The sequence below is a fragment of the Siniperca chuatsi genome, linkage group LG6, assembly GCF_020085105.1.
Source record: "Siniperca chuatsi isolate FFG_IHB_CAS linkage group LG6, ASM2008510v1, whole genome shotgun sequence".
NCBI lineage: Eukaryota > Metazoa > Chordata > Actinopteri > Centrarchiformes > Sinipercidae > Siniperca > Siniperca chuatsi.
Window position 1 is genome coordinate 3,262,910 of NC_058047.1, and position 16,305 is coordinate 3,279,214.

Genomic DNA, 16,305 nt, shown 5'->3' on the forward strand with positions numbered 1-16,305 from the left:
GATAAAGAGAGAAATTAAGGAAGAAAAAAAAAGGAAAGATGGCTGCCAGTTCCTGTGGGTAACACTGAGCCCTGCACAGCAGTTATCACATTATTTACAGCCGAGGATTTAATGCATCGTTCAGTAATGAGCAGCCAGCCAATGGCCTGTGATCTGAGGCTCACTTATTCACTCGCTGGGCTGAGCCCCAGGCAGCTAAAGGCTGGAGGAGCCCCCCCAGATGGAAACAAAGCCAGCTCCCCCTGATATGTTTCACTTTTGCATTCAAGTGTGATATATTACATGTGTGCCTCTGTGTTGGTGTGTGTGTGTGTGTGTGTGTGTGTTTGCGTATTTTGAGAATTCACCCCTTCATGTATTGCCTTAAATTTCAAACCCGGAGGATCAGTTTAATTGGTATTGACATCCCATAGTGGATCTTTCCTTGTTCAGCACGCTACATACTGAATTCAGTATGAATTGACTGAATTCACTTATGTGCAGCTTCATTTGACTGATGACATGAATGAAAGATGCTTCTTTTCTTTCTGTTCATGACACATATAAAGTCTATATGAATATTGCCTCCTCCTTTCTCATCAGAAAACCCAAGCAGCCCCCTTCAGTCACATCTGCTCATCGACTGCAAAAGCTAACACTGACACACTGTGGCCATCCACTGATAATACACCACCTTTAGTTTCTACAGTACACGGCTCCAGGCTACATTAGCTGTCACCACCATAACACACACAAATCTCTGAGCAACCTGACAAGGAAAAAAGACGACATCTCTAGTTCTGCTGCTGTTATAAGAGTGAAATGCAAGTTGGTATTAGTAAACAAGAAATCAACATACTTTTCCGTTTTATACTAACAGGAAATGACACAATACCTGCGCCGTGCAAAGACAACTTTTAACTTTATATACCATGGCCTTTTAAACTTCACAAATAGACAGCAACATGTCTTTTAATGTTTTTTGTTTCTGGAGCTGATTCACCATCATCCATGATTAGTTTATTTTTTATTTCCATTTTGTGCATTGCATTTTGGGAGAATAGTGTCCAGCACACAGCACACTTAAAAATCATGCATTCATTAGTCTAAATACTGACTGTTGAGTATAACATTACTTTTAATTTTGTCACTTTTCCAGTGTGAACACACTATATCCTCAAAACCTGCTTAGAATTAGTATGTAGTATGGAATTGGGGCATAGCTCGGGTTTATATTGCTCGTACTATAAAAACAAAATTGAAAGACAACTGAGACATTCTGTAGTTGATGAAGTGGATTTATTGACTTTAAAACGGCTCCAGGTCTTCAGTACTGCAGCATCGTCTGAAAGATAAAAAAGTGAAATAAATAAAAAGAAATAGTGACAAGCCACATAAAATTAGCAAACAAACAGACAGGGGACTACTACTTACATTCTGATGTATTATATAGTAAATGTTTTAATATTGCATGTTGGCATGTTTTTGTGCCAAATACAGTATTGTAAACACAATCTGAGATATACTAAGGTCAGGAGTCCAAGTCCCCCGAACACACACCCCATTCCTCGGAAAGTTTGACCAGACACCAAAACTAAAGTCTCCTAAATGTTTTAATTATTTTTATTTGTGATAGTTTATTTAGTAAACTATTTAATCATGTTTTCTTTTTTGAAATATAGACCTAACATGCTGTAAACGCTGGTTCAGTGATTTCTCCACACTAAAACTCTGAATCTTTTTCTCTAGAAAAACATTTAAGAGCAACATACTTGATTACATGTTTGATCACCGCAGCAATAGCCAATCAGCGACAAGGATTTACCCTATATCCTACACCCTGTATCGTTCAGTATTTTTATGTTTTTCTTTTTTTTAAAGTTAATTATATTTGTGTGAAATCCTTAATATATCCAGTAGCAAAAAACATGTGAAAATAACAACAATCTAATATATTTAGAATGTATTATAAAATATAAATAGGGATGATTGATAGATAATAGAAAATTGACTGAAATAGAAACAAAAACAAAACCCAAACTAGAACACGGAAAAAAATTCTGAAGAAATTCAGACAAGAATTGAATAGTACCACAATGACAAGTGCAGACAATGAGGATATATGGAAAGTGACTGCAAACAAAATGAATGCCAGCTAATCACACCACTATGTCACTTTACACTGGTCGTGGGTACTGTATGTGTACTACTTGCCTTGTACTTTTGAGTATAATTGCTCTTTTCTCTTTTTATTTCTATTCTTAATTTTATTTTACATACTTTGAATTATTTACTTTTTACTTTTCTCTATTTATTTGTTATTATTTCTGTCCTTGTGCTGCTGCAACATCTGTATTTCCCCTCTGGGGATCAATAAAGGCTTATCTTATCTTATTCTTGTTGTTAACATCCCTGTTAAATGCAAATAAAGGAAAAGTGATGCAGCATCTTATAAAATGTTTAAATCAAAAGCCAATAATAAGCTAAAATGACCCTATTCTGAACGATACATATTGCTTCAGCTCACTTACCACTGATGTTTAGTACAGTCACTATAAACATGTGTGTGCTCACCTCTGTTTCTAAACTTAAGTCATCCAGGATTTACTCTTAACCAACTTAGGACACATCTGGAGCTCTTTTAAATTTAAGAGACATTTTAAGAAATTTGTTTGTGACTAAGAGTAAAAGTTGTTTTATGTTGTTATTTCTTTCATTTGTCACCTATCTGTACATCACATGCAACCGTGTTTTTTCTCTGACGGAAACTCACATCACTGATCCACTTGGTGAAGGAAGAGGTGCGAGTGAACACCGTGGGCTTCATGAGGGTGTTGCATCCTCGGGAGGAGACGAAGCTGGTCACCCCCTGCACGTACCATCTGCCATCACCACCCCTGCAGTTCAGAGGGCCTCCTGAATCCCCCTGCAGAGACAGGCAGAAGACAAGTGAAGGCAACAGACTGATACAGTGTGAACCTGCAGTTCTTATTGTGTTGTGATGACCAGATGAGGGGGGGCGGTGCATACATGGCAGCCAGAGCGAATGTCACCACCACCACAGATCATTGTGGGTTTCACGGTGCTCCCCCACCAGCTGCTGCTGCTGCAGATGCTGTGGCCGACCACAGGAAGGAGAGCCTGCTGGAGTTTAGAGGCTATGGGACCACCACCTGCAAGGAGGGCATAAAAATTAAAAACCCAGAACATTGTTAGGTGGCCTTTGACTTTTCCATAGTTCTGCAGTTAAAGTAACTTTGCACTGGTGAGATGCCCGGGGAGTCCACAAAAAACCAAAACCTCCTGCAGATGTCATCTGTACTTTTATTGTTCTTATTATTGTAATGTTGTTATATTTATGGATCTTCTCATCTAACTCTCTGCAAAAAGCAAATAAGTGTATTTCCCTAAATGTCAAATTATTCCTTTAAAGAGTCTTACGACACAGTGCAATATGATTCCTCTCTAATATAATCAGTATATTCAATACTAGAATCCAAAAAGTATCTGGAAGATACAAAGGTTACAATAAGTCTTTTTTACTGTCCAGGCTTTTATAATGACAGCTGCTTTGGGGACAAATATGTTATTAGTTATATGTTATTTAAATGTAAGAATATTGTGGGAAATAAGGAGAAAGTATGTTTTAATTTAATTTTGTTTGAATATTTCCAGTTAAATGTCTAATTACAGTTAAATAAGACAAAGATATTATGTAAACTAGCTGCCTTTTTGAAAAATGTCCTACCGTAAAGTGATTTATGTTGCAAGTCATTCATTCTGTTCCATTGTTTTACAACATTGGGTTGTTTGAACTCCATACTATGTTAACATGGTCTTAAATCTGAACCTAATTCTGGCATTTCTGTTTATTAAATTCAGAATAAGATTATAGTAAATTGGGAAACATTCATTAAGTGGCTGAGACTGAGCCACATTTATTGCTGCACTGTTCAGCTACATTTCCCGTCATGGTTTTTCTTGTATCATTACGGTCACATCTAGCATCTATAATGGATTCTAGATCAGAATCAGTGTGTTGTCACATTACAAACTTACTGTAGAGTCTTCCCCAGCCGGTGATGTAGCAGGGGTCGTTGTCGGGAGTGATCTCTCCACTCTCTGGCACACAGGAGGGCTGCACCTTTTCGTTCAGAATGGCTGGTGAGGCCAGTTTGATCATCGCAATGTCATTACTGAACAACGAGAAAATCATGTTGAAACATAGAGAGGCATCTCATGGAAAAAAGGACTCCAAAATATCAATATCATAATAAATATAATCATACACTTGAAAACCTTTTCCTCAACACACAACTTTGATTATTTCTTTAAGAGGAAAAGGAAAATGTGTTCCATTAACTGCTCAGTAACTTATATTATGTGTATTAGACAAGATCACCAAACTGCCAATAACCAAAACCTTTATAATATTTTAGAGTTGTGTGTTATTAACCTCCAAGTTATAATGATAATAATAATAATAATAATAATAATAATAATAATAATAATAATAATAATAATAATAATTAATAATAATTAATAATAATAAACTTTATTTATACAGCACTTTTCAAAACAAAGTTACAAGGTGCTTTACATGGTTGAACCAGGATTAAAACATTTCCGGAGGCAATGAGGCAAATAAAATCAGTTTATGTGAAATCAGTTCAATACTAAAATACATTTGCGTGTCATCTGCATAACAGTGGCAAGTTCACAGTTATGCAGCTTTAAAATGGTTTGTGAAATGTCACTGTCCTTGTGTAAAACTGTTTCCTTTTTTTCAATTTGAAACATAAGCTGAAAACAGCTGTATGGAGGAGTTATATACCCTTACCCACAAGAGAGGCAGTTATTATCCCAGCCAGGGTGAACCACAATCTTCTCCACACTTCTGATCTGCTCATAGCTCTCCTCTTTGGTGAGGTCGTACTCGCCCATCACCACACGGTATCTGCGAGATCTGACACACACACATACATAGAGAGACAGACACACACTTCAGATAAAACCTTCACCTCACATCGTGACATAAAACAAGCAGAGAATGAAAGTAAACTGTAACCCACCCGATGCAGTGGCCAGCAGTCATGACCCAGTTGGGAGCGAGCAGAGTGCCTCCACAGGTGTGACGGTACGTGGAGCCGCTGAGATACTGCAGAGAGATCTGTGAAACACAGAGCGAGATGGCTTTAGAGCCAGCAGCAAAGTCACACACCACTATAATAAGTGTATCTTATTTAATTAATAAGGTTGTTACTGTTCTTGAATGCTTTTGATTACTGTAATGATCCTGGTTCTTGTCTGAAAGGTAACTCTTTGGAGTTTGAATAAAAAAGTCAATATTAGTGACATCGTAGAAAAGGTTTCAGTCGTAGTCATCTGGAAACGTCTTGATTCTGAAAACAGTGTCCAGATGACTACGACTGAAACCTTTTCTACGATAGAACACTCCTGGACGAATGAGGGACTACACCGTCTTATTTTGAATATTAGTGACACCGAGCCAAATTTACAGAGCAACAAAAACATTTTTATTCTACTATTCTGTTTTGTATGCATTCCTGTTGTAAGCAACTGTTTTAATATTAGGGGTGAGAGATATGGATGGATGATATAATCTTCTAATAATATCTTCTATCATGGTGTATATGTAGTTCTATTCATAGTGATATATATTGTGATATAGAACGTTTTCTGGAAATTTAATAGAGAAACTGTTTATAGGTGAAATAACTAGATGGGACTGAATTAGGGATAAATGAGTGTACTTAATCACATGCCTGTGCCTTGTTTAATGTCTGTTATTCTCTTTTATTAATCACTCCATGAGTTGCTGTTATTTTATTTTTGTTATTTAATTGTAACTGTTAACAAGGTGTTCCTGGAAAATAATACATTACCATATTACGTATATGCTAAACCCTGATTATTATCTACTCACCTGCCAGGGCCAGCTGTAGGGTCGAGCATCTTCCCCGTTCACAACACGGCTCACAGAGGGCTTATAAGTGGGTGTGCCACACCCGTAAGCTGGGCCACAGAAAGAACTGGTTAGTTACAAAGGCTGATACCAAAAGCTGTAACCCTTACTGTAACCTCAGTACTCTGTATGTTTCTCTGTGATTTGGTCGCTTCTCCTTTGGAAACTTTAGGGGAAAAAACGAATTGTTATTTGTAGCAGTGGGTTGCATATTCAAAGGTATTGCAGTGGTCTGAAAGATGTCTAAAAGATATCTGCAAACCCAGCTTTGGCAGGACTCTGTGCAGACAGCAAACATCTGTAAGATCACAAAAACACTTTTAAAGATACAACTCGCTGCTGGACAAAAGTCAAAAAAATAATTTAAAAACAATTAGATTTGCCCTCCCAATTTGCATTGGCTGAGGTCACAAATGTCACAGTTACAAATGTCAGACGTGACCAGTTTGGAAAACAGTTCACTAAGATGCTGCGCTGTTGTGACTTTACGGCAAAATTATCCTTAAAGGATAAATCTTGAAGTATTCTATAATTTGTTATTGTCAAGAAATCCCATCAAAACCAACAATGTATTGGTCCTTTTAACAAGTATTTTGTGTGTATCCAAACCCTGATATATCTTCTTCCTCTGTGCCATAGAGCTCCATTGTTGTAAAAAAAAAAACTGTTGCATTGGGTGACATGTTCCTTCATCACCATGAACACACACACTGTAGTTTATTCTGACTCAGTCCCACACACACCGTCCTGCTGCCCCGATACTCACTAGAGCACCAAATATGGATTAATCCGCCGCTGAGTAAAGTTTGGTAAAACTACAGTGAGCAGCTGTTTTAGGAAATTACTTAGCCTTTTTAAAAAAAAATAAAATTATATATTTGTGAGCTGTTTTTTAACATTTTTTGTCTTTCGTAAGAACCAGTGGCCTCAGGGCTGATAGGCAGGGCAGGGAAGTCAGAGAGTTTTTAAAGACAGAATAACACATTGTTGATGTTGGTGTTTTCATGGGATATGTGTAATAAGAAAAACGCAGAATAACTCCAGACTAATCCTTTAACTCTAACCCTGCAAGAGGATGCAGGAGAGATGCCCCTTTTTAAATCAGCTAGATGAGACTCACCGTAGGCAGCAAACAACAGGACAAGGGCCACTTTCATCATGATTCCTCAGAGTGGACTGTATGAGTGTGTCGTTTGGCTTATATACTCTCAAAATTGAACAGTAATCAGACTTAAACACATACACAAACACACACAGTCCAGTCTTTGACCTGGGAATCTACCTTCCCTGCTCCATCTGTTTCACCTGTCCTTACATAACCCCTCCAGAGCCAGGACAAATCAGCACATGTAAAAAAACATTTGACTCACTTTTGGGGGTAATTTATACTTAAGTATACTACAAGGTGGTGGGAGTGTAAAATAACTATCCTACTGTGATCAATGTTACTATAATTTAATGGAGCATTTGGTGCTGGACCTGAAGAAAAGCGGAGAAAAAGAATCCACAATGCAGAACTTTTTTTTAGCATTTTAATTATGTATTGTCTTATATCCTATGTGTTTTTATTGAGATGTGTGTGTGTGTGTGTGTGGGGGGGGTGACACACACACAAGTGAACAGTCACAATAATACTTAATTAGTATTAGTTACATCATAGCAAACCAACCTTTAAATGAACTGTGATGAAGTAAAGGCTTAATAAAAATGGTTAGCGCTAATTAATTAATTAGTTCTTCATTAGTTTAACTCATGTGTCGTCCACAGTCGACAGACAGAGAAACCTTTACAGAAACTACGAAAATTTCCTGCAATTGAGCCATTTTCACTTTTTCCCCAGTCTATTAAAAGCCCTTTTCCACTGCAAGACGAGTTCCTGGAACTAAATTTCAGCAGCCTGTTGCACGAGCTAAACATAAGTTTGATCGTAAATTCGAGTGTGAAGACAACAATGACTGCTACATTGTAACTAGTTTTGTCACACTTAAATCCAGTGTGCTTCCCACTGAAAAGCTTAGGGAAGAGGCTGCACACTGCACTTTATTGGAGGTGGTGGAGTTAACATTCGTGTCGACAATAAGACACACAAGGGTGAGATTTATGCAGTAGGTTTCAGTTTTCCAAGAGGAGAGGCTTCATAATGAGGACCAGTGGTTAGTGTGGCAAGGCCTGCATCCTGTCACAGTAACTTCTCCACCTCCGATGAAGAGCCGGCTCTATCTAGAGCCAGTGTTTGGTTTGTCCATTCTGGGCTACTGTAGAAACATGGCAATGCAACATGGTGGCCTTGATGGAGGGGGCCCCGTAGTTATAAATGGCATATTTTAAGGTAATGAAAACACAATGATTCTTATTTTCAGGTGCCAATAGATCCACCTAAATGTTACACACTGGTCCTTTAAGAAAAGGATCTGAATATTTCTAGTTCTGAATGTTAAAGTGAGCAATTAAATACATTGCACTGCAGCTACTTATTTGCAATGTCTGATGTAATATATGTCTGTAGTATTTGTTTTGTTGTTTTCATCTTCAATTTCACAAGTTATTATACAGTCTTAAAATTTGTTTTTGTATGGCTACATTATGTTGTCAAGGATTGAATTAGTTCTTATTAAAGGAATTGAAGTGGGAAGTAACCATGCTTTTGTATTTTTCCCAAACGTCTGTGTCCTTGACATTTCTGTCAGGGAAATCTGTCCAGCAGGCGCAGGTGGAAAGAATGCAGGCGTGCCAAGACCTCCTCCAGGGTGGCAGGAGGAGCCAAAACACACAGCCTGTGAGGGAAACGCAACACATAAAACACAGCATTTACATATACACATGGACACACCTGTGCTTAAAGCAGGAATAACTGTACTCTTGTGTGAATTAAACAGTTCAAGTTATTACACAGTAAACAGTTCAGTTATTACACTTTGAATAGTCCTCAGGCAGGAGCACATCCTGTATCACCTACATTCCCTCAGGGGACGACTCATTGCACTCTTACACGTTGCTGAATTAGATAATAATTATGATAATATCTTTATGTGTACAGCAGCTATAGGTCATAACCTCACCAAGATAAATAGCAATAAAATAGATGTAAAATTTGATATAATTTAATTTAGAAAGAACAAATGCAACAAAGGCTCTTAAAGGCCCTTCAGTTATTATGAATTATTAGACCATAGACCTTTCCAACACTTTTCAGGATCCAGGTACCCCAATTGTCCTTAAATTCCAACATGTCCTCACTTTCCTAAAGTGACCTTGTTTTTCCAAAATATCATCACTTTTAAAAAGCATCCTCACATTCCCAAAATGTCCTCTCCTTTCCAAAAGTCTTCTCTGGTACCAAAATTGTCCTGATTTTCCCCAAATGTCCTCACGTTCCAAATAATCCTGATTTTCCCAAAGCCTTTCATGAAGTGACCTCATTCCAAAATGTCTTCACTGTCACTGTCCTCTCTTAACAAAAGAAAAAGTGTCTTCACTTCCCAAAAACGTCCTCACTGTGAAGGTCTAAAGCCCAGATACCACACACTCACACAGCTGTTTTTCTTACCGGATGTGGTAGTTTTGATCTTTTTGTCCGTTCTCACAGCCCGCTCCCAAACACAAACCTTCCTCTTCCAGTAACCTCTGACAGTAAAGCACATCTGCCTCCACTCCTAACATCTGAAATTAATAACAGCAATTTGTATCAACTAAGAACCTCTAAAATTACAGCTTTTCAATGCATGATATGAGATTTTATGCAAAACTGTAATTAATATTAAATTATGTTTCTTATCAACAGTGATACCTGTGACATCTGAAATAAAAACTGAAGAAAGCCGCAATCATTTTGCTTACATTACAGGGTTAATTGACATGTTTTAACTTTGGGATGATGATCATTTTGTGCCATAATTAAGTACATATGCTTGTTTGACTTCTGTTGACAAATATTACTGATGTAAACAAAGTTTTTGTAACTTCAGAAAACATTAAAGATACAATCATTATTTTGCTGACCTTATAAATGACGCATATATTCATATTTAAATAGAGTTTGACTTATACTTTGACAAATAATTCACATTTTGTGTCTTAACTGGTCATAACAGAAAATATTTGCTTTTGGTTTACAAACATTTTTGATGTGAACAAATCCATTGCAGCATCAGATAATATTAATAACTTGAATTAAAAGTACTACAGCCATAAACTGTAGTAAAACCTGAGGACTTAAGGTCCAGCGGAGATGGTTTCTGCACAATTTTCTGACCTTGGCCTCCTCTATCATCTGAGGTGGTAAATGCAGACAGGGATAAAGAAAGACTCCCGCCATCGCTGGCTGGCAGTTCATCCCTGGTAGATCATTCAGGAACTCACAAGCACGCTGAGCATTCTGGGACAGAGTTGTCAGAGTGTGAAGAATCTCCTTCGATTGAGAAAAAAGGACAAACACTGGTTACCAGTTGTAAAAGCATACAAGCTAGGCCTGAACAGCCCCTTAAAAACTCCATCGACAGAAACTTAAAGCTGCACTGATGAATATTTTTACATTAACTGAAAAAATGACTGTGTAATGTGAAAGGAGTCACTGGTAGTGACGGAGCAACAAGGAATGATCACCCTGCTCTGCAGTTCCCCACAGCTATATGGAGCATTTTAGCATCCTTCAGCTCATTGATTTAGTTTTTCGTCCTGCAACTTCACTCTAATGTTACACAGCTTTAATGATTGGCTGAAGAATAGCAAGGTTACTGATGATATTGCATTCTGACAAATAGAAACAAACAAAATTGGTTTTACCATTACAGCTATGAATATACAATGAAACAAATAAAACTATGGAATCAAAAAAGTGTCAAACCTTTTGAGCTTGTAAAATGGGTTCATAAACTGTTTCACAGCCTATAGTGGTGTACATCATCTTTTATAAGCATGTGAAGAAAATTGCATGATTAAATTTGAGGATGTGAACATGAAAATACAATGGATTTAAAATATTTGCAAATATCTGCAAATGCTGCACTATTTTCTGAATTAGTTTAATCAATTAGTTAATAATATAAATTAATCTGGATCTTGTATCAGCATACACACAGTGATAGACATTGATTGAATTAGTATGCCAGATTTTTTGTTTAATGTCATGCTAATCCAAACTAAAAACAAATCAGTCTAAATAATAAATTAATAATAAATAACCAGTTTTTGAAATATCCTGCTGACTAATTAACAGACTGTATTTGCCAGTAATCGTTTTTGATGAAAAGTTGAGTTTCCCCTTACCTGTGTGTATGTTTTATAGGAAGGATGTCCAGGTGAGGGTGGATTGACCATGACCTCCAGAGCGAGCTGTGGCAAAACTGGAGGGCTGGAAGTGGCCTGCATATTTCTTAAATAATTATTGACTGCTGGGTCCATGTTAATTAGCTCCATATACCCTCCTCTCAGACCACACCTAAACACAGGGTGAGCACAGAGTACAACCTGAGAGAAAAGATACAGTTTGTCTTTTCTTAGGCTGCGTTCAGACTGAATTTAAAGAGAATGTCCGTTCTGGGCTACTGTAGAAACATGGCGGTGCAACATGGCGGCCTCCTAGAAGGAGACCCGCTCCCTCTGTAGATAAAAATGGCTCTTTCTAAGGTAACGAAAACACGACGATTCTTATTTCCAGGTGATTATACACTAATGAAAACGTACTTATAAATACTATATTCCATTTCTGCCAATAGCTCCTGCTAAATGTTACATACTGGACCTTTAAATGAGAAAAGTTTATCTACAGGAGAAAACATATTTGAAAGCAATACAGAATGCCTGAGAGCCTTACTGCATTATATTTCATTATATTTTTTATATTTTGAATTGTCACCTGCCGCCTGAATTTTGTGTTTCCCTTCAGGTGTTCCCTCCAATGATGAAACGAAACCTACACCCTTGGGTGAACTGTCCCTTCAAAGAAACATCAGTGATACTCACTCTCCCATGTAGGCGTTGGATAAAGAGTTGAAGGAGATCAACTCCACTGTCTCTGAGTACTTTTTGTCCATCTCAAACAGGACTTTCTTATAGGAAATAAACTCTTTGTCCTGTCCATACACGCTGTCCTGGTACACCTAGAAGGTGCAAGAAGACGTGAAAAAAGGGAGCTTGTGTGAGACTGAAAACAGATGAGAACAAAAGTCTTTCAGGTGGCAGTTTCTTTGTGGAGCTTGTAATCACCTCTTCAGCCAGTATGACGAGGCCCTCAGTTGCAGCAAAACGAATCACTTCCTCTATTGTTTTCCTGTCTTGCACATGACCTAGAAGGACAAATAATAATGAGTATCAGAGATTATAGTGGGGAGATGAGTTTATGTAGCTACTGTAGGTTGTTTACCTGTGGGGTTTCCTGGGTTGCTGATGTAAATGGCTCTAGGTTTGCAGCGCCCTCTAGCAGTCTTTAAAGCTCGGTGCAGCTCGCCCAGGTCTACAGCCCAGCCTCGGTCCTCCATCAGCTGGTACGGCACCACTGTCACCCCGGACATATCTAGCAGTGTGGGCAAGGTGTCTGGACAGGGCATGGGGGTCAACACGCCTGTCTGAGTCTCCCCCTCCCCACTGGCCATCAGGTGCAAAACCATCTTAACACAATAAATAACAATACAATTAACAACATGAAAAAATGTATGCTTTTACTCTACATTAAAGTACATTTTCCAGTGAGTGTTCAACTTTTCTTTATCATTGCTGTGTCAGCTGCTGTTTGAACGGACTTGGCATCGTCATCCAGAACAGTTGTGACCTGGCAAGCCATGACAAGACGGTCACAATTTCTAAATAGCTGAGTATGAAGGTGAATATTTTAATGACTTATAACCTAACTTTTTACCTAATCTTTTCCTGGTCTGTCCTCCTCTAGCTCTGCCCAGGTGTGCTACACCTGATTGCTCAATGAGGTGCACCTGGCCCGGGAATGAAGTGCTTAAAAGCTCCTGTGCCGGATTCAGAAGATTCTGGTGTGTGGACTTCTGGTCTTACTGCCTCTCAGCCTGGGATTTTTGTGCTGCTTCTGTGTTTTGACTTTTGATAGTCTTGATTTACTGTCTTGGTTGTTTATATGTCTTTATGTTAGTAAATCCCATGGATTTGGTTGTTGTAAAGGTGTCTTTCTGCGGTTGATTTGGTTCAGTGGTGGAGTGTTGTTCGCCCCATTGGGCTGCCGAAGGGTGGGGCGTAACAAATGGGGGCTCGTCCGGGCAAAACGAATTACATTCCCATCACTCAACTGTACTAATTAGCAAATGTTAAACATGCTGACACACTAAACTAAGATGGTGAACATAGTAAACATCAGCATGTTAGCATTGTCATTGTGAGCCTGTTAGCATGCTGATGTTAGCGTTTAGCTCAAACCAACGATGTGCCTATAAGCCTCACAGAGCTGCTAGTATGACTGTAGTCTTGCTATATGATTCCTAAGCTGATTAATGGATGTTTATTTATAATGGACAACACAGATTCATGTTATGTCCCTAAATAATTCCCTTACATGCCATAAATCTACTAATAATGCTCAAAAATAAAACGTTTTTCATCATACCGACAAAGTCTTCTGAGAACCGCTAGAGAAGATGATGTCTTCTGGGTGTGAACTCACTCCACCATCTCGCCTCGTGATGAAGTCAGCAACACTTTTCTGGACATGTGGAGCACCACAGGAGCTTATAGAGTATGAACCTGTCATCGCCAAAGTGGTTAGAACAGAGGTGCCAGTCAAAGGAATTCTATCTAAAATTATATTGGGCCAAATGTTTTCAAATCTGTACAAATTAATTAATATTGTTTATTCCCACCCACGCTCCCTCCAGAACAGGCCCCCAGAAGCTCCAGTGCCCTCTGCCTGGCATCCAGAGGAAGGCTATTTTCTTTGAGGAGCTCAGGGTACAAGCACACTGCCAAGACCTGATTAGAAAAACAGGGAATGACAGCCACAGACACTCAGTTTGTAGTTGGGGGCAGGAAAGCAAGTACAGCAGGTAGACAAACACACATAGATAAAATATAAAACACCAACCTGGCGAACAAATGAGGTGGGAGGCATCCCTGCCCTGTGGGGATCCCCTGAACTGACATCAATCACCTTCTGGAAGGGTTTCTGTGTTCCCTGAGAAAGAAAGACACAAGCTCAGGTTGGTTGTATTTTTCAACCCTGACAGTGTAGTTTCATCCTTCATTCTTTAATCTCTTTAACCCCCTAACAACATCCAGCTTCCCTCTTTTATTTCACCTTAAGTAGCTTTAAGGTTTTTATGTAAGATCCATTATTTCACTCTGTGTGACAGTATCACATATATGTTCTGTATCAGCAGTGTTTATTTCCTCAACAAAAACTGACAAGAAAAAATTGTTGATGGCAATATGAGTAACAACAGATTTTACCCTGACGTGTCCAATAATTAAAGTAACCAGGGGACGAAAAGGTGACCCCTGACTGACACCAGGCGACAGGTGCCGGGAGCGGCCTCACTTTACTGTTAACTTCTTTTGTTCCTAATATTAACTAATGATTAACAGAGTGTACTTTTGTTTATTGTTTTTTTGTTTTAAGCTAATCAGTATATATACCCCTTAATTGAGTTGAAATTATGTGATTTATGCTTGTATGACTTAGAAATTAGTTGGGTGCATTTTAAGGTATTTTCCTAGTTAATTTTGAATTTATTCTTCCATATTATTGTTGCCACTTTGTGTCAAAAGGGGGGGATGTAGGGGAACAAATTGTGACTTAGCAGCTAAAGGTTAATATTGTAATAGTTAATCAGAAGTAATAACAGTTTATTGCTTTAAAGAGTAGAATTTTATTGAGTGCTTGTCAGGTGGCGAAAATGTGTGTGTCCTGCTGAGAGAAGACAGAGAGCAGACATCATTATCTCAACACTTCAACCTTGACCTAGCGTATGCAGCAAAAATCGAGTTTCTGTACTTCTGTAATCATCCTAAAAGCCTTTTCTCTTATATTAAAAATGAAACATACACTTTGAAAATCCAAATAAAGCATAAATCTAACCTCTATTTTACTTTCCCAAGTATATTTTTCTATAGCGAGCATAACAGGGTTATGTTGGAAAGAAATAACAGTCTGATCTTACATTTTTCCATACAGCACTATAATACTAGAGCTAATACCCTGCAATACAAGAACAAAGCTGATCTTTACTTCCAAGTCTTCTACATGTCATCAACTGGTGAGGATGCTGACTTGTTACTGGGGACGTGCTAGTTCAGCCTCAGTCTTTTGGTATGATAAAATGTACAGTACGTAGCCAAGTAGGCCTACAGGAGTGGATTTAAACCAGAAAGACAAGTTAATTTAATTGAGGACAAAGCAATCCCAAGTTTCCACAGGCTGTTTGATTCATGTAGTTTAGGTCGGATCAGCCTGACAGAAGGAAGTTCCAATAAGGTGTGGGAACAGGTGAAACCGTGTTTTACTCCACTACATTTACTCAATAGCTATAGACTATTTACATTCGCAGCATGTGATCAGTCTATAAAATATGATGCACGATTACAGATGAAACTACCCAACAGTAAGGCCATGGAAAGTACTTAACTCAACCACCAGCAGCTACAACATTAAAATGCTGCAAACATGTAACAACTATCCAATAATACAATATGTATAATAACATTAACACTCACAGGGTCCATTCATAATGTGTATTTCACCTTTGATGGACTATAACTATAACTAACTATGACTTCCGATTCAAGTGTGCGGTCACCTTGTCCTCTGTAGGCTACTCCTCCTTACTGAGTGGAACTAGAACAGTTATGGAGTTTACAGCAGTATATATCGCACAGATTAATCTTACACCTGCGACTCACCTGTGTGATCTCCTCTGCGATGCGTGCAGCCAGACTCTGCAGGCCCGTTGCGGCTCTGATCCTCCGCACGCTGGGGTTTACCTCCTGCACAGAACTCATTTCTCTGACGGACGAGGTCTTAGTGAGAAGCTCAATACCTGACCTGAAAACGGCTCGATGTTGTAATAAAACCTGTGCGCCAAGTTCAGAGCCTGTCGAGAAGTGTGTACAGAGCGCGGGAGCGCGCACAGACCTGTCAGACATTTTATGACTAATGCTCCATAATATAGACCACTATAGGCCAGGCAACTGTAACTAATAGGCTACTACCAATGATAATAATAATAATGGACTATAATAGAAAGCATGCTGGGAGGAGAAGTGGAAAATATTAGCTGGGGTTGCCAATAATTTGCGACCCCCCCCTAAAGGATGCCAAATTATTCTGTGGGGTCACCAGATAATTAAAGGGACAAGAAGGAAAATCATTTATTTTTGACTTTTTCATT

General features: G+C 38.5%; 2 protein-coding genes across 2 annotated transcripts; both read right to left on the bottom strand.

The window, feature by feature from the left end:
• Nucleotides 1-1,259: 1,259 nt before the first annotated feature.
• LOC122877975 (proproteinase E-like) lies at nt 1,260-7,156 on the bottom strand. Its single transcript, XM_044200217.1, has 8 exons — nt 7,086-7,156; nt 5,927-6,015; nt 5,052-5,149; nt 4,820-4,945; nt 4,039-4,175; nt 3,010-3,152; nt 2,753-2,905; nt 1,260-1,324 (listed from the first exon to the last, which is right to left on the bottom strand). The coding sequence occupies exons 1-8, from the start codon at nt 7,123-7,125 to the stop codon at nt 1,307-1,309; spliced, it is 804 nt and encodes a 267-aa protein (XP_044056152.1). The 5' UTR covers nt 7,126-7,156; the 3' UTR covers nt 1,260-1,306.
• A 248-nt stretch (nt 7,157-7,404) lies between these two features.
• Nucleotides 7,405-16,003, bottom strand: LOC122877974 (alanine aminotransferase 2-like). Its single transcript, XM_044200216.1, has 11 exons — nt 15,818-16,003; nt 14,004-14,093; nt 13,783-13,891; nt 13,530-13,666; nt 12,327-12,570; nt 12,170-12,249; nt 11,927-12,063; nt 11,231-11,402; nt 10,218-10,373; nt 9,513-9,625; nt 7,405-8,739 (listed from the first exon to the last, which is right to left on the bottom strand). The coding sequence occupies exons 1-11, from the start codon at nt 15,914-15,916 to the stop codon at nt 8,649-8,651; spliced, it is 1,428 nt and encodes a 475-aa protein (XP_044056151.1). The 5' UTR covers nt 15,917-16,003; the 3' UTR covers nt 7,405-8,648.
• Between the last annotated feature and the right edge of the window lie 302 nt (nt 16,004-16,305).

Coding starts and splice junctions, on each gene's coding strand:
- LOC122877975 (XM_044200217.1), bottom strand. CDS start 7,125: ATGATGAAAGTGGCCCTTGTCCTGTTGTTTGCTGCCTACG. Junction 5,150..5,926: donor CCTACAGCTGGCCCTGGCAG/GTGAGTAGATAA, acceptor TGTGTTTCACAG/ATCTCTCTGCAGTATCTCAG. Junction 3,153..4,038: donor CGGCTGGGGAAGACTCTACA/GTAAGTTTGTAA, acceptor CCCTCCTTGCAG/GTGGTGGTCCCATAGCCTCT.
- LOC122877974 (XM_044200216.1), bottom strand. CDS start 15,916: ATGAGTTCTGTGCAGGAGGTAAACCCCAGCGTGCGGAGGATCAGAGCC. Junction 14,094..15,817: donor TCGCAGAGGAGATCACACAG/GTGAGTCGCAGG, acceptor TTTCTTTCTCAG/GGAACACAGAAACCCTTCCA. Junction 8,740..9,512: donor GATCAAAACTACCACATCCG/GTAAGAAAAACA, acceptor TTTCCCTCACAG/GCTGTGTGTTTTGGCTCCTC.